Source organism: Tiliqua scincoides, chromosome 14, assembly GCF_035046505.1.
Source record: "Tiliqua scincoides isolate rTilSci1 chromosome 14, rTilSci1.hap2, whole genome shotgun sequence".
Lineage (NCBI taxonomy): Eukaryota > Metazoa > Chordata > Lepidosauria > Squamata > Scincidae > Tiliqua > Tiliqua scincoides.
Window position 1 is genome coordinate 12,625,250 of NC_089834.1, and position 17,149 is coordinate 12,642,398.

At 52.8% G+C, this 17,149-nt stretch overlaps 2 protein-coding genes across 3 annotated transcripts; one reads left to right on the plus strand and one right to left on the minus strand.

Moving 5' to 3' along the window:
* Positions 1-1,064: 1,064 nt before the first annotated feature.
* Positions 1,065-8,492, minus strand: MVK (mevalonate kinase). Its single transcript, XM_066609828.1, has 11 exons — positions 8,424-8,492; positions 6,642-6,736; positions 6,304-6,451; positions 5,853-6,000; positions 5,476-5,631; positions 4,730-4,833; positions 4,266-4,311; positions 3,854-3,944; positions 3,221-3,337; positions 2,657-2,810; positions 1,065-1,791 (listed from the first exon to the last, which is right to left on the minus strand). The coding sequence occupies exons 1-11, from the start codon at positions 8,440-8,442 to the stop codon at positions 1,640-1,642; spliced, it is 1,230 nt and encodes a 409-aa protein (XP_066465925.1). The 5' UTR covers positions 8,443-8,492; the 3' UTR covers positions 1,065-1,639.
* Positions 8,493-8,687: 195 nt separating this feature from the next.
* MMAB (metabolism of cobalamin associated B) lies at positions 8,688-14,864 on the plus strand. Of its 2 annotated transcripts, none has more exons than XM_066609910.1 (9): positions 8,688-8,814; positions 9,433-9,497; positions 10,071-10,164; positions 11,348-11,405; positions 12,093-12,165; positions 12,311-12,441; positions 13,086-13,150; positions 13,761-13,820; positions 14,299-14,864. In XM_066609910.1, the coding sequence occupies exons 1-9, from the start codon at positions 8,705-8,707 to the stop codon at positions 14,384-14,386; spliced, it is 744 nt and encodes a 247-aa protein (XP_066466007.1). In that variant the 5' UTR covers positions 8,688-8,704; the 3' UTR covers positions 14,387-14,864. The 2 variants fall into 2 exon arrangements, with proteins under 2 accessions (XP_066466007.1, XP_066466008.1); XM_066609911.1 differs by having other exon boundaries at positions 12,344-12,441.
* The last annotated feature ends 2,285 nt before the right edge of the window (positions 14,865-17,149 follow it).

The window sequence follows — 17,149 nt, forward strand, 5'->3', positions numbered from 1 at the left end:
GACAGGCTTCTCCAAACCTTCCCTTACGCCTGGCCCACTCCTTATGTTCTCCTGGCCTGGATGGTCCTTCCACCCTCCCTGCCTGGTCGCCCTCTGGTCTTATACCTCCTCCCAAGGGACAGGAGGGCTCCTGCAGGTATTTGCCATGGGATATGGCTCCTGCAGATACTTGCAGCCTGGGCAGGTGTGCTCTTTTCAGCTGATAGCCCAGGTCTCTTATTGTCTGGTGTGCTCCCTGAGGCATCTGGTCGGCCACTGTAAAATGGAGAAAGCCGAACTAGATGTGCCCCCTTTGACCTGATCCAGCAAGGCTCTTTTTATGCTCACTGCTATTTGCTTGATGGTTGTTGAAGGAAAGGTACCCAGGAGTGAAGGGGCACATCCTCTGGCTGGCCCCACCTCTGCTTGCTTGCTGCTCTCTATCCTGAACCACCCTTCACAGCATGGGCATGGAGACATGGCAGGCTGGCTGGCTCCAACTCTGTCTCCAGGTCCAGCGTTGGGGGGGGTGTGGCAGGTTGGCACCTCCTCAAAGCTTGGTATCCGAGCCCATGTATCCCCTCCCGATCCCCCTTAGCTACGCCACTGTTTGAGCCCATCATGTACTGTGGCAGACCACTTGGACCATCCCTGAAATACCAATAAGGAGACAGAGATGGCAGGTCTGGAGCAGAGAGAATTAAACTACTTTGGCTCTGCAGGGCACCAACATGATCGACCTTCGCCACAGCAAAATCTCCAGTCCTCCTCTTTTATTTGGGGGGGGGGGGGAGAACCAGGCATTTGGTGGGAGGATCTCTGGGTATTACTGGCAGCCCCACAGCGGCAGGGGAGACTGCAGTTTGGAAGAGGCAGGCAGTGGGGGGCGGGGAGGGAAGAGACCATAACCCTTGCCCAACCATTGCCTTTTCCCGTGGCGCTTCCAGGTGTGTGTCCCTACCCCAGGGGAGAGATAGCCTGAGTGGAGTGGGAGGAGGGGGACTCTCAGTGTTGCCAGCGTCTGCCTCTATTCCCTCTGCATTTGCTGGTGTATTTTACCATCACTGCCTTTAAAACAAACAGGCTCTTTTGCATTGATTTTAATTGCAGACCACGCTGGCCATTAAGAGTGAGAGGTGGGATAAAAGTGATGTTACATAAAATGTAAGTGGGAGACGAGTGACAATGAAGGACACTTTCCCCACTGGCCGTACAGCCCCTGAAGAAATCAGGCCCAGTCTCTGCTGCTCTGCAGCTGCTCAGCAGTGACCAGAGCCCAGTCATCCCAGCCCCAGCTTCCCTCTAGTGCCCAGGACTATAAAGGTGGCACTGTCCTCTCAGCACAGGGCGCTCCAGTGGCATGGCAGAGAAGAAGAATTTTCTTGCTGAGATTAGCACGAGAGTCCCATTTTAAGCACCAACACCCCTTGTGAGAAGACCCCACTGACACTTCAACCCACGTCACCAGGCTCCGCTCAGCCCAGGCAAAAAAATAGGCAGGAACATGGCAGCACTGATGAGCTTGGCCCCAACTGCACCACTGCCCCGAGCTGCGCACCAAGTGAACCAATCCAAAATCCAGGACGGTATCCTGCACCCGCTCCAAGCAAGGACTGCGGGCTGAGCTTGCAAGATGAACAAGCGACTGTTTGACCTCCTTTCAATTCCCGTTTAAAGCCTGCTGGACTTCTGCTTTCAGAGATGCTGGCGAATGGGCGCTGATCCCAGGGGCGCCGATGTCCGTCTCCCAGCACTCAAAGCCACAGTTGTCGAGGTCCCCCGTGGCAGCTGCCACCACCGATGGAGCCGTGTCTGCAGACGACACAAGAAAGGATCACTGCCGTATGCGACTCTTGGAAGGTCAGGCCACTGTCACTGCTGCCACCCCTCCCATAACTAGATACACAAAGTGTTTTTAAAACTCCTGCTTGACCTCACCACCATGGTGCAAGGGAAGCCCAAATACAAGAATACTGACAAGAGGGCAAGAACTGATCTAACTAACATTGTCACCGTCTTCCTACAGCTCTTTCCCCTGAACAGTCAAAAGCGACTCCCCCTCTCCTTTGGAGTCATTCTGGGCAGGGAAGCAAAACGGCGGCATAAGGAGAGGGGGCAGGGCTGCTTGCACGCTGCAGTGAGGCTCCCTGCCAAACTTAGTGCTTTGCACCCCCTCTAGCTGTGCCACTGCACCACAGTGCGCTCTCTTGTGCATCGTTTCCGTTCTCGGAAATGCTGTGGGAGCTGATCTTGGCTCAAAAATGAGGCCTCAAGAAAACAAGGGCCTGATCCTATTGAACTCTCCAATGCAGCCCCAAGGTAAGACAACAGACGTTCCCTGACCTCGAGGAGGCCTCTGTGACTGCCACCTCCAGCAGAATGCAGCACGGGCCCCATTGGCATGGCTGAATTCAGCACTGGAAAACCGGTTAGGATGTGGCCCTTAACAATATCCTGGGAGGCAGGTGGGCAGCGCACAGCCCCCAATACCACCATCAGAGGCTCTCCCGAGGCTTAGCTCCCACCTCTTGCTTCCGGATCCCCATCAACTACAGTTGTCAGGAATGCAACCAGGCTCTCCGGTGCGCAAAGCACTTTTGACCACCACACAGCACCAACTCTCAGCAGGCACAACACCACTTTCCTTCAGAGGACTGTCCCGCTAGCGACCCCTGACCTGGCCGGAGCAAAGTGATGGCACAGCCGCCTCCCCCGGCGCCCGTCAGCTTGCTGTGCAGCCCACGCGACGCGCTGACCTGACAGACCCTGTCCAGCGAGGAATGGCCGACGCCAATCACGTTCAGATGGTGCTGGTTCATGTCAATGAGTTCCTGTTGGAGGAAGACACCCTGGTGACCGGAAGGGAGGGCCTTTTGCAGATTCAGCCAGACATTAAAATACATCCGTGTACAAAGCAGCCTTGTGCCGATTCTTCTTGCCAAGTCCTGTATTCTCCATCAGGCAGCAGCCCTCCAGGGCCTTGGGCAGAGCGAGGGAGGTTGTCCTGGCTCCACTCCCTGAGATAATTTTAGCGGAAAACCAAACTTGGCCCATTCTGCATGCAAATTCCCTGTTCCATCATTGAGCTACAGATTCCCCCCCTCCATCACCCATGCCACGCATCTGTTAAGACTGCTGTGCAGAGTTTGGCTCCTCATATAGAAATGTGACATATTGAAATGATGTCTAGCTTTACATCTGCAAAACAAGATTCTAGCCCTCACGGCAGCAGACCCCTCACCTCCAGCACAAGGTAGTGTTCCTGCGTTGGACATTCAGCCATTGCTTCAAGGACACGCTCACACTCCCGAGAAATAGCATCGATCGAACTGAGCACCGGCTCCATGATGGCAGGAAACTACAGGGGAAGGGGGAGAAAATGGGAAGGTGCACAGGAAAGAGAGGTGCGTGGAGTCGATATGAGCAAACCTCTCCTCTCAGAATCATAGAAGAGAGCTGGAAGGAGTCTTGGAGATCATCTAATCCAACCCCCCCCCCAGCACAGGCAACTGCAGAAGGCCAGCTAGTCTCTTCTTCAGATTCTGTCCACTAGGCCATGCTGGAAACTTTAATAGTCTTCATAAGCAAAGCTGAAAACAGACTTCAGGAGAGAGCACAGAGGAGTGGCTAGCTGCTGTCTCCCAGGGTGCAAAGCCACAAAGAATGAGGCCCTTAAAGCTTATTTCAGAGAGTAAGGACTGAGCTACTAAAAGACTTTCTACAGCATAAGCTGGGTGCTTTTGAGATCTGGGGAAAACTGAGAGATGGAAGCAGGGCTGGTGTTGCACTGCGCTCCCACCACAAGCAGTTTAGGTCTACATCCCAGTACATTCTACGTTGTCCCAATTAACGGGAGGACAACGAGAAACAATACCTTTAGAAGCTTGCTTTTCACCCCAGCCACCAGGACCTTGGTGCTCCGAGGAACCTTGGTATTGGTCAACAGAATTCTTAGAGTGGGGACCCTGGAGTGGGGGGAAAAAAACAGAGGCACAAAAGTTCAGCTTCCTCCCCAACATGGACACTCAAGTCAACCCAGCAGGCTGCCAACTGAGGAGACCCTCTCTCTCCAACCCCAAAACAATCCCACTTCCCGGGGTTATCTAAAGCCAGCTTGGGGCTGTGGTGCCCAGCTTGTTTATTTAACCTCTGTCCAAAGTGAACCAACAGTTGTGAAATCTGGATTGTTCTGGGAAAGAGCAGCGGTGAGGATTGAGAAAGACATGGAAACTGAATCTCAGTACAAAGAGGAGGATGTATTAGTAGTTACAGAAAAAAACTCTTACCTTTTTAATGGAGAGATTTTTCCTGACTGGTACCTCAATGCTCCACCTGAACATTTGGGAGAAAGGAGAAGTTTTACCATGGAAAGGGGAGCTGCTGTGGACATCATGGCCCAGCACAGGAAGGGGGGACTTCGGGCTGCACACAACTATCATGAGTAGAACTTTGTAAAGCCAAGGAGGGAAGGCATTTTGGCTTAAGCCTGGGAAGTTTGCCAGGTCTTGAGATGTACGGTTAAGCAGAGCCAGCCCAACCCGGCACAAAAGGGAGGTCTAGGAGGAACATCCCGTTATCACACCAGTACAAACACAAGGAGTGACCTCAGGCCAGCCACTCTCTCTTCACTAACCTACTTCACAGAAGTATGTATATCGTTCTGAACCTCTAGCAGAAAGGCCAGGATATGAATACAACAGATAAATAAAATAAACCTCTGAGATATAAAGTAAGGGAAGAGAACACACACCCCAGGTAGCAACTGCATTATCCACTCCAGACGGGTTCCCATGGATCACCTGCTCTCCTCGAAATGCCCATCTGTTGATCAAGTCCAGCTCCTCCTCAGTCCACCTGGAAACCAAGACTGTGACACTGAGGTTCAAAGAAGTTCTCACTGGTTGCCTGCCACCTACCTGCCCCAGCTCTCGCGTAGCAGGCCAGCTTCCAAGGGGCAAAGAAGGCCTCTTGTTTATTTAAAACATATATATCCCATTCTAAGGGGGCCAGCAAACCAGTTTTTCATGGTGAGTTCCTCGGGGCACAGGCTATGCAGATTGACGGAACTGTACGTACAATAACGTTTTAAAACTCAGCAACGAAACAACATTAAAACTATTTCAGAGACGGCAGAACAACACGAGTGGCATAAAAAAAACATTAACACAAAACCCAAGAGACCTGCAACACATGGAGAAAGGAGAAGGACGACAACTGTTTTGCAGGGACAAAAGAGGACGACAACAGGGAGGGGTTGACATCTCAGCAGCCGAGCACCTGCAGGCAGAAGGTTCAACCCCAACACCTCCAGGAGATCAGTCTGGACCCTACGAGAACTGCTGCCACACAGGGTGGCCAGCACTGAGCTTGATGGGCCAATGCACGGACTCAGCAGAAGTCTGTCCATTCGCGTCATGAGCCATTCACGCCTCAAAGGCAACGCCGCTTCATTCCCCACCTTCCATCCGCCCATCACAGGCGCTCCTGGATCCCTACCTAGCCACAGACTGGCCCTCCTCCAGCGGGTATCTGATGACTCCACACCCAGAAAGCAACGCCCCGGCCAGGCAGACCGAATAAGCTGCGCTGGAGCCTAAGCCAGCCCCCGTGGGAAGCTCAGACCACACCACCACGTCCATGCCTGGCAAGACCCTGGAAGACACAACGTTGCCAAAATGCGCCTCTGTCATTCAACAAGGGGCTCTGTGTGTCTCCAAATGCACATTCTGAAATGTTAGGCTGCCCCCCCCCCCACTCAGTACAAGAGAGCCCCTCTTCCAAAGGTGCCTGCCTGGTCAGCTGGCAGGGCTCTCCTACAGCCTCTCACATCAAAGGTGAAATGACCTCAGGGGAGACTGGGCGAGGGTCATTACCCGCTTCTGGAGGTGATGGAGAGGTACAGGTACAGAAAGGCGATCGTGGCAAGGCTGTGCGTAGAAGTGGCTCCGCTGGCAACGCCGGCAAACTCTCGCAGCTTCTCCAGCTGTTCTGGGCTTGGGGGCTGAGATTCAACCAGGTTGGCTGTGCAAAGAACAAACGGAGAGGACGACACTTCAGTGCTTCTGTTGCCGGGAACAGACGAGACATGCACCAAAGTTATGCAGTGTAATCTGAGCCAAAACAGGTTGTGGGTGTCCACTTTTCTTGCAGCAAAACATTGGCTGCCTGAATTCTCACAGCACACACACTTGGGCCTGATTGCAACTTACCACAACCTGAACTGTGTTCCAAATACAGATACTCCAAAGATAAGGAGCGGCTCCTCAGCTTGGCAAGCATAGCACAGTCCTCACACGCACACTAAGCACAAGGGATGTCGCTCACCTGGAAATGACATTAACAATGGCTGGAGCTCAGAGGTCTCCCAAGATAAGGTGGTCCCAATATTTGGAAGCCGTATCAAGACTTTCCCTTCATTCCGAAGAGTCATCCGAAGGAAGGTTCGCAGGTTTAAGGCCACAGCCAGTGCGACCTGGAGACAAAAAGCACAAATACATCAGACAGATCTGATGCTCTGGTGTTAAGGTCTTGTGGGTCAGATCCAAAGCTGGAACGTCACTTGCCTTGAAGGAGGTTATGAATAAAGCTTCCTGGTTCACTGAGCCAAGAAATAAGAGCTTAGACACAAGTGAGAACCAGGACATGGCAGCAAAGAAGCCTACCTTGTCGTGGACCACAGCGTGTTCTCCATGAAGGATAACTTTTCCCGGAGCAGACAACAGAAGCGTCTTGTTCCACATTTTCTCCCTGGACTTCCCTTGCAGAGGCAGAGGAAAAATCTTAAGACTGATGTGTAAAAGGGTCTTCCAGGAAAAGATTTAAGAATGTCCCCCACTACCCACCCCAAAAAACTATGCCAATGGTTATAATGGCCCTCCCTACCATGAGCAGACAGTCTATCAGTTGCTGCATCTGCAATATTTATACAGTCTTCCTGTCAAATAATTCAGGTGCAGAATTTCAAGGTGTGGCTGCAGTGGTGAGAGGAGGCATAACTCTGGGTTGATTAATCAGAACCCCCAACATCCAGAATCCCTCAAGAGGACCCACTTGAAAGTCCTACATCACAATCCTATATTTGGCTACACTTGTTTAAGCGCCCGATCTATCCAATTTTCTAGCACTGATGCAACCAAAATTCAGCTCCAAGGTAAGGGAGCAAATGTTCCCTTACCTTGAGGGGGCTTCTATGACTGTGCCCTTCCCCACTACAGGATGGGATGGCTGCAACAGTGCTGGAAAGTTGGGTAGGACTGGGTCCTTAGTGTTGTCTGTGCCTTACACTAGTGCAGGCCAAAGGGGAGAAGCAAAGAAGAGCTTACCTGGAACACAGCCTGCAACTTCCACAGATCCCGTTCTGCACTTCTGCGCCCCAAAGCTCATTAGCAATGAGGTCATGCAGCCCCCTCACTACTCACACCCTATAATTGCCCCACTGATTCATCTCCAACATCTCCTCCCAACCTTCTCTCATTGGTGTCATGGCACCCATGGAGTCACAGTTAGCACACAGACCCAGTTGCAACACTGCAGCCCACTGAGAATCAGGAAGGCCACTCCAGCGGCCACTCCCCAGCCCAGGCTGCCCGTCCCTGCCCTCGAGGAAGCAGAGTGCCGAATTGCAGGGCTCTGCTAATATTAAGGTGCTCACCACACCTCCAGAAAGGAGGAGCTGCAGAAGGGGCAACCAAAACGACCAAAGGGCTGGAACAGCTGAATGACTGTGGTGGCTGGGGCTTTGTAGCTAGGAAACAAGGTGGTGGTGGTGGGGACATGCTTGGATCATGGCTGGTGATCACGCCTGGTGGGGTTTTTTTTTCCTCTCTCAAAACACTAGGACCAGGAGGCACCCAACAAAACACCTTTCCCCCCACTGTTTGCAGGCTCCCCAGGGAAGCTGGTGGGCCACTGCAGGAAACAGGAGACTCTTAGCCAACATAAGGGGGGGCCCCAGCTAGTCCAGCTTCCTGCATCTCACTGTGGCCCACCAGATGCTGCACCAGGGAGCGCACAAGACCACCAGACACCTGCATCCTGGTGCTCTCTCTTGCGCCTGGCATTCAGAAGCTGGAGGCTGCGCGTTCCCAGCACGGCTTGTCCCCTGTGACGGACTTTTCCTACAGCTTGTGGGTTTCCTGGGGGAGCTGGAGGGCCGCTGGGGGAAGGAGCCAGGTGCCCCCCTCTCTTGTGCTCTCAGCCCAAGTGGAGCCTCCATGGTCCAGGGCAGTCTACCAGCTGCTGGGGCAAGCACCTTCCCCCTCCCCAGGGGAAACTGGGCCAGGTGCCCCCCTTCCTCCCCATGCAGCAGAGCCTCTCCAGTGCTCTCAGCCCAGGTGGAGCCTCCTTGGGCAGGCGCAGTCTACCAGCTGCGGGGGCGGGGCTTGCCGGGGGAGGCAGCAACGCCGAGCTCGCTCCGATTGGCTGCCGGAGAACGACCCCCTTACCTTGCCCCACGCAATGCATGCTGGACCTCCTGGCTCACCTGCGCGCGAGAGTTCTGAAAGGGGGCGTGGCCATCCCGGTGAGCCGAAGGGGGCGTGGCCGGTCCATTCCCGACCCTGCCCAATCAGAAGCGCCGCGAGACGCGGCCACGCCCCCTCGTGCGGGCCTGTGACGTCACCGCTCAAGGATGGCGAGGGAGGCGGAGCGAGCGTCCAATCAGGACGAGGTGGCACGCGGTGGGGCGGCTGGGACGGTGGCCGGGAGGGGACAAGCTTGTCTGAGCATGGCCGTCGCGCGTCTTGCTTGCAGGCGCTGTTTGGGCAGGGCGGTGGCCGCGCGCTGGGGGCAGAGGAGGGCGCTGGGCCACGAGCAGCAGCTGGGCCAGCCCCCCAGGTGACTGGGCGCAAAGGGGTGGGGCCAAGATCAATTATGCAAATTTATGCAAATGAACGCAGGGTTTTACTGCAAGATTAACCCATGCAAATTGGGGTGCAGCATTTAAATATGCAAATAGAGATGCAGTTGCATATGCATAATTTATGCAAATGAGGAGGGGCATTATTTAAATAAGCACCATTTATGCAAATGGGTACCATGTTTGCAAATTGGGGTGTGGAATTTAAATATGCATAATTTATGCACATGGATACAATTAATGCAAGTGGTGCAATAGTTGAATAAGAACTGTAAGCAAATTAGGGTGCAAAATTGCATGAATCTTGCACCCTAATTTGCACGATTTTGCAAACATCCTGCACACTTGAACTCGAGTGCAATATTTAAATGTGCATGATTTATGCAAACGAATGCCGTGTTTGATTGTAACCCGTGTGCAAATTGGGGTGCAAGATTAAGTGTGTAGGATTTGTGCGGGTGCAATATTTAAGTATGCACAATTTATGCAAATGTATGCCAATTGTTTCTTGTGCTATTTTGTTTCTTCTTTCTCTTTCTTGTGATCTGCTTTGCTTATAAAGCCATTTAATTCTCTCTCTCCCCCGCCCCCTCTAGCCTGGAGGCCGTGCCCCCAAAGACAGCCCAGGCCCCCAAAATCTACACGAAAACCGGCGACAAAGGTAGTAATCTTCTGCACGACCTTCTGTGAGCCACGGCTCAGACTGGGGGGTCTGTTTGTATGAGCTGCTTTCCAGTGGTTCTCTCTGTGCTCGTTCTCTAGTTGGGGCTCGCCTACAGGCCCCTCTTGGGGTTTTCCTGCAAAACGTTTCAGCCTTGTTTTTGCCAAGACAGCTGCTGTGTGCGGGGATGGGCAGCTCACTCCCCAGTCATTCCTACAGCCTGGAAGGGGCTCCATTTGTAGCTGATGCTTCCTGGTCTCTCCTCCTCGCCCAACCTGTCCTCAGTTGAAGGGCACAGTCCAGGCTGCCACATAACTGCACCTCTCCGCCCAGGCACTGTCTGTGCCCTGGCCCTCTCCACCCCTGATGGAGCCAGACCAGGCAGAGCAGGGCCACACAGTCCCCCGTGGTGGCCGTGGCAATGACAATCCACGTGCTCATAGAGCGGTCTGCCTGGCCCAGTCCCAGTCCCAGCCTTTGAGTGCACGGCGAGGAAGAGAAGCGCACGGGGACCTGGATGGGAACCGATTTTCAACCTTTTCTCATTGTCCTTCTCTTTCATGTGTTTGAAAGGATTTTCCAGCACATTTACTGGGGAGAGGAGAGCTAAAGACGACCAGATCTTTGACGCCCTGGGGACACTGGATGAATTAAGCTCAGCCGTGGGGTAATGGAAGGGTCACCTGTGACTTGTTTTCAGTTTGGTTCAGAGAAGCAAGAAATCTGTTTTGCGAGGTCCTCTCTTATTCAAGTGAATGTTTTGGGGTGGTTGACAACAGCAATGCCTTTGCGCAACTTGGATGTAACATGGCCCAGGGCAGTGCAGCAACCGGAGTCCCGCAGAACTGGATCTGGAACTGCTGTTGAACCTACACAGTGTTGTTGTGACACACAATCTGTGCCCTGTGTTTGCTGATGAAAGAGGACTGGGCTGTGTCTGGTAGTGCAGCCCTGCCCAGCTGTGTCTGGAAGCTCCCTCCTCAGCTCCTTGTGACAAAGTCCCATCATGCAACAAGTCTTCTCCCAAAGATGTCCCTGTTCCCCTGAAGTCATCGGACCTGTCTCCGGCATGAGCTTTAGTGGTTGATAAGTGGTGGGAATCTGATGACGTGAGAAGGTGCTTGATAGACAGTGGCTTCAGCCGAGATCCATTGATGGTGATTAACCATGATGGGGCCTTCCATCTTCAGAGACAGTCTACCTCTGAATGCCAGATGTTGGAGGCCAACAGCAGACCTTGTTGCTCTGCTTGTGGACTCCCCAGAGGCACTATTAAAAATATTTATATACTGCTTTTAACAAAAACTAGTTTACAAAGTGGTTAACAAAGAAAATGTTCTTAGAAGGTTCAGATCTGAAAAGTAAACACCAGCAACAGCCCAGATGGTCAAGATGGACGGTTGCTGTCCCCCTGCTAAATACAGGAGGACATCACTTTACAACAGTGCTATTCAAACTGGGGCGTCGCGACGCCCCAGCCTGAGGGCCCTGGTCTCTGCCCCCTTAAGGGGCAGGGGCAACCTAGAGGTGGGGGAAAGGTAGCGGCGCAGTCCCCAGGATCGCGCCGCTCAGGGGGCTGCAGGGGCTTGGGTGCACTTACCCAAGCCTCCTGCAGCCTCCCTGGGATGCGGGGAGCCCGGTGCGACTTCTGGCAGGTTCCCCACCGCTGCTAAAGTGGAAGTGAGTTTGAGAACCCAGAGAGTTTGAGAACCTCTGCTTTACAAGATGCCTCTTTGCCTGGGGGGGGAGGGGCTGGCTACTGTGGTTCACAGCACCGTTGTCAAGAGAGACAAAGTTCTTGTGTGGACAGGAACAAGGGCTGAAATTAATCCCGTTCCCTTTTCCTCTAGGTTAAGTGCTGAATTTGGTGGCGAAAGTAGGCACTCCTTTGTGGAAGAACTTCATAAGGTGAGCGAGAACTTTTGGCTCAGTCCACCTGGCACAGAAAGTCACTGAGACCAGACAAAGGACTACTCTGCAGGGTGAAACCATAGGGTTGCCTCACCTAGCTTTCTGTTTCCAACAGTGGTCAGTTAGAGAAGCGTCAGAGGGGGAAGGACTGAGCACACAATTGGAACTACCACTGTAAACAACTCAGCACTGTGAAGCTTGGTTGACTACTAGAGACAGCCAAGTGTGTGCCCTCCCTTCATAGATCACAAAGGAGGTAGGAATTGGTTGGCACCTGCAGCTGTTTTTCCCTAGCCTGTCTCCGAACATGCAGACGCTCTTCCTTGCCTTTCTGGCACCTTGCTGCAGGTAGACACTGCCTCCACTCGCCTGCGCACTCCTTTTAGTAAAAGAATGCATGTTTGTGGCCTTCATGCCGCATCCCCACAGGTGAGGCAGAGAGGCCTTTGATGCTGGCCCAGCGACTGTTGGATCCAATTGCCTGAACACACTAAGAACATAAGAACAGCCCCACTGGATCAGGCCATAGGCCCATCTAGTCCAGCTTCCTGTATCTCACAGCGGCCCACCAAATGCCCCAGGGAGCACCCAGGGAGCACACCAGGGACACACTGCCTTCTAGGTGCCAGTAGATGTCAGTGCAGAAGGAATTGCTCCCTGACCCTTTTGGTTTCCTCCCCGCAGGTCCAGTGTGTGCTGCAGGATGCTGGCTCAAACGTGGCAACCCCCATCTCCTCGGCCCGGGAGTCTCACTTAAGTAATAAGAGAAAACCTGGATTGTTGTGGAGGGGGAGGGTTCCTTTTTTACAGTGGCTTCTGTGCTGTGCGGGTTTTGCAGAGTGGGGAATGGCACAGAGGAAGAAACTTTATCCAGTTCTGAGCAGCCAGTGAACATGGTTTAGTGTGTCTCCTTTATTCCTTTCCTTTCTCTGTAGAACGAACATCATTCAGCGAAAAACCCATTCTGGAGCTGGAGGCCTGGATCGACAGATACTCAGATCAGCTTCCTCCACTCACAGCTTTCATTTTGCCTGTAGGTATTTCCCTGATGTATTTGTTTTTGATACTTTAGGATGTAAGATGTTAAAAAAAAAAAAGCCAAGAACGAAGGTGTCCCAGAGAATACCATGCCTCTATACAGTTACAGACCTGGGGGTGCTGGCTGTTGGCCTTGCCAGCAGAGACAGGGACTGTTCTCCAAGGCTGAGTTCAGAGAAGCCAGGCTGGAATCCAAGAGACAGTCCAAGTCAGGTTGATGGTGGGATTGCGGAGAGGGCAGGGCGTAAGGTGGCACTGTTCTTGGTAATGATTCACTCAGACCTAGGAGATGCTCTGAGAATTTTATAGGCCAGGATGAACAGTGACTGGCTTGTGCGGATCAGCTGACTGCTGGCTGGCATTCTAGCCCAGATGGTGCTCTTGGCACTGCAAAGCTTTGTCTGCCAGGTTTGCAGTGTAGACAGTGCTGTAGTGGTATAGGAGTTCAGGTGCCAGATCCCAGCTGTTGAGCATCCTGCTCCAAGATGCACACAGAGCACCTCACAGCCCAGTCTGGCTGGAAGGCCTTGGTCAAATAACTTACCTTGGGCCTTGCGGCCAGTATCTTAATTATGAGAAGGTGCCTAGATAATGTTTTAAGATACACGCACTGTCTTTTTGCATTGACTGTCATTTCAGTCTGGCGGCAAGAGCAGCACTGTCCTGCATCTCTCCAGGGCCATCTGTCGCAGAGCTGAGAGATGGTGAGTGGCAACATGATATGGACCTGCGCAGGTGCTTTGAGCTGCTGGACCGTTTCACGCTACTTGTAACAGAGACGTCAGCATTGGGATAAGGGACGTGGGGACATGTAGGTTGAAAGCAGTGGCTTATGAATGGTCTGAAAACTCTCCCAGGGGCTCCCAGTGACATGTGATGCCTTTTTCAGAAGCATAGCTGGTGGTGGTGGGGAGTTACAGCAGGGCTGAGGGGGGAGGGTTAGCTGTTTCCCTCTACACCACTTGAATTTCCCCTCCCACAACCAAAGCTTCAGTGGAGGGGGAGAGATTTGAATCAGGGTCCGGTGTGGTTTGGAAGGACTCCCTCCCCCTGCTCCACGGTCCTGATCCAAGTCAGGGCACATGGTTCTCCAAACCCATGCCCAGCTGGGCTGTCTGGTTCTGCAGAAACCATTGTGGTCGAGGTCAGTTGTAGACCTTAAGCACATCCATTAATCAGAACACAGAACATGGATGTCGGCAGCGATTGAGGGTTTGGCAAAATTCACTTAATTTGTGGGTGGCACAAAAGACGATGGGTGTTGGATCAGCTTGATAACGATGACCTTTTGAGCATGACTTTGCTTCTCCACAGCGTTGTTCCTTTAGTGAAAGCCGGAGAAGTGGATGCAAATGTTGCCAAGTACTTAAACAGGTAACTTGGATATGTATGTAGAACACAAGCACAACTCTGGAAAAGGCCTCTAAGGGGCTACGAGGCTGCAGTGTAGGTGCAAAAGAGCCCTTTCTCTATCCCTTGATCAGGGACCCCCTGTGCCTTTTGGCTGGACTCGTCCCATAGGCGAATGGGTGGAGCCACTTTGACAAGAACTCCACCAAGTGCTCCACCTGTGACTTTCAATCTGGGGTTGGGAATTGGGGGGCCAGGCTGCGTCATGCAGACATCGGCTGCCAGGCACCCCTAATGGTTCACAAGGACTGGGAGGGCGGGTTCTTGCCCCGAGGTGTTGACACAGGAAAGACAAAGACAACCACATCCTCCAATGCTACAGCCCCCCCCCCACTTGTATTCCACCTCGGGTGAAATGGTCTCTGTAGCCACCCTGTCTTCCTTCCTGCTTTTTTCCAGCATCTGATGGTACTTACCTCCTCCCTTTCTTCCCTATTTGCAGACTCAGTGATTACCTGTTTGTTCTGGCCCGTTATGCTGCAATGAAAGAAGGGAAGACAGAGCAAATCTACAGAAGACCTGAGCCTTAAGAAGCTCTGGCTGCAAGGCTGGGAATGTGGGACTTTTGGGCAGAGAAGACTGGAACTAAAATGCATCTCACTCCATTGATTGCAACGCTCTCTGGGAAAAACACTCACAGCCATCTTCTTCTGCAGGACATCATCCAGGCCCTGCTCGGTTCTGTCCTGGTTTAGAGTGTTCAGAGCTACTGTGGCAAAGATCCTCGCAGTCTGTAATTTTCATGTGTTCCTGAGCACCAGAAGTCACGAAAATGGTTTGCTGTGGCTGAGAGCCGTGAAGTAGGGGCTGGTGTTCCTCCGCGGCAGCATCCAGAGGGCAAACGACTATCTTCTTTCTCTGTTCTGCAAGTTTCTGTGAATGTTCTGATGGCTAAAAACTCACTTGTAGAATGCTGAGTGCAGGGCTGAGCACAATGCAGTTGGGCTGATGGGGAACCTTGAGGGATGAGGGGGAGACAGCACGGCCTGGGATAAAAGTAGGCTGTGTGCTCTCAGCAGGGTGGGGGGATCCAGGGAGGGGCGTAGTGCTGAATTTCATTGATTCAGCAGTACCCAAAGCTCTCATTCTTTGTCCAATAAAAAGGCTCTCAGTCGCCATGTGTCTGGGTCTGACCTTTTGCAAGCGGGGGGGGGGGGTTTGCTGAATTTCTGGAGTTTGTTTTTGCTGCAGGACTTGATTTGCTGCCACTCTCTTTCCATACGGTCCCTGTATAGAAAAGTGCCAAGCAGGTATCTTATTTCTTGGAAGCCACCAGAGTGCAGTTCCTCTGGCGCAAACACCTTGCATCAGCCCAGGAGGGACGCAGAGTGCTGTAAAGCGCATTCATGGCTACTTCCAAGCCAGGTGTGTTGGCACAAGGATGTGCACCAGCCTTCCCACACTGGATCCAGCCCCAGCAACTGAGTTTGCACTGGCCACGGCAGGCCAGTGTGGGGGGCAGGTGTGTGGGAGGGGGCAGTCCAGGAGGCTTAGAAGGGGGTGGAATCAGCAGTGCAGGTAAAATCCTAACACACACCCCCCCCCAACTGCTGGGCCCTGCAGCCTTACATGAGCTGAACTGATTGGCACAGATCCAAGTAGCCACCATTGGGCTGGTGCTATTCTCCACCTAGTTCAGTGTTCTTCATCTTTGGGATTGGGACCCAATGGGGTCATGAAGCCTCAGATGTAGGGCAGCAGCAACTTGCAGGAGTGAAAAAAGTTGCAGAGCCCTGGCCCTAGAGCACTACCAGGGGAAGGCATCTGGTGTAGCCTTTCAAGCACCGGGAGATTGTATCCTAGTCCTGCTCAGGTTCTCGGCAATTGTGCTTAAGGTGCCTTTCACTAGTACCAGTGCAGGGAGGGTGTAAGAGACAGGAAGTGGGTGGTGATGGGACCAGATGGTGGACTGATAGGTCCTGGGGGAGGGCAGGATTGATGGTGGGTCCCCAGCCTCATACCTTATTTAGTGGGATCGTGGTATGAAAAAGCTTGAAGACCACTGAGTTGAAAGACCAAAGAAGTGACACCTGCTATCAGTTTGTCAAATTTATTTCCTAGATTCCTGACAAGGGAGGATGTGCTATAACACTATCGTATAACTGTAGTAGGGGCAGCACATACTGAAATCTCCTGTGGCCAATTCCCCCCCACAGTCTGGGTCACGCATGCAGGGCTTCGGAGTGGAAGAGGTGTCAACTTATCTGGGTCCTGTGCTGGTCGCGCTGTCCCCAGCTGCTCAAACCCTTTCTACACATTTACTATTACGCAATCACAGCTTTGCACGTAGGTGGGGGACGTGCTGTGGCGCACGCAGGGCTGGGCATGCCCGCGGTGGTTCACTACCCCCCCCCCCATGCTGTAGTGCATCGGTTGCCAAAATCGAGACAGAAAATGAACTGTCAAGAACGAGGCTGAAAAATGGAAGAATGCAACACTGAGAAGCAAAGCAAGGAGGCGGAGTTGACCTGGGTCCAGTTACCAGTTTTGCTTTTCTGAGCTGCACTGGGCCCCACATTTTAGAAGAGAACTAAAACTATTTTGCATCTCAGAAGGCCCAAGTGCCCCTGTGCTGGGGAGCAGGGGCAGGCGCGCGACGGGTTAGAGGACATGCGCTGGGCCTGCAGGGCAGCTGGAAAGAGAAAGCTGCTCAGGAGTGTTGAACTAGCTGGTTCTCGCTTCACAGAGTCTGTCAGAGAAGACATGATTTTCCTTCACTCTCGTATTTCAGAGTTAACGGAGGAGAAGCAGCACCAGGCCCAAGAGGGCGCGTGACTCTCACCACGTTCACATAACCGTACAGCCAGTCGTGGGTGAGACTGGAGTAGCTTCGCTCTTGTTCCCAGTGGAGACTTAGATCCTGGGCAGTCCACAACCAGCACTTGAAAAACCCAGGTTGCTACTTGCACGGGGGGAGAAGGGAGTGGAGGAAGGCCCTACAAGCCAGCCAAAGTGGCCCTACAAGGCCCACCCAAAGTGACACTGCTCCCTCTGCCGTTCCCTTTTAAAAACACCCACGTGTAGAAAGCGCAAGTTCAACCCCAAGAGGTCTAGTCGTGGTGAAAACTGGCGCTTCGCTTCTTCCAGCCTCCAGCAAGGCTGTTAAGACCCATTTCTCACCTACCTGAAACGGGATGCCTGCTTTGCACCTGGGACATTTAGTGTTCTAGCTGGGGGACTGTCCTACACACCAGCTACGGTCCTGCAAGGACCTAAGTTTTAGCTAGATTGCTTCTGAACACCCACCACTGCCAGAGGATGGATGCTGAGGAGGCAGCTTGTTTATCAAGACT

Bases quoted from the DNA above. Each gene is read 5' to 3' on its own strand.
- MVK (XM_066609828.1), bottom strand. The intron at 6,452-6,641 runs GTAGGCTTCTTT...TTTTGTCTCCAG, and splicing joins ACGCTGTGGTCCACGACAAG to GTCGCACTGGCTGTGGCCTT. The intron at 2,811-3,220 runs GTGAGGGGTCTG...TTCCTCCAACAG, and splicing joins AACACTACCTTGTGCTGGAG to GAACTCATTGACATGAACCA.
- MMAB (XM_066609910.1), top strand. From the start codon at position 8,705: ATGGCCGTCGCGCGTCTTGCTTGCAGGCGCTGTTTGGGCAGGGCGGTG. The intron at 9,498-10,070 runs GTAGTAATCTTC...TGTGTTTGAAAG, and splicing joins CACGAAAACCGGCGACAAAG to GATTTTCCAGCACATTTACT. The intron at 10,165-11,347 runs GTAATGGAAGGG...CTTTTCCTCTAG, and splicing joins GAATTAAGCTCAGCCGTGGG to GTTAAGTGCTGAATTTGGTG.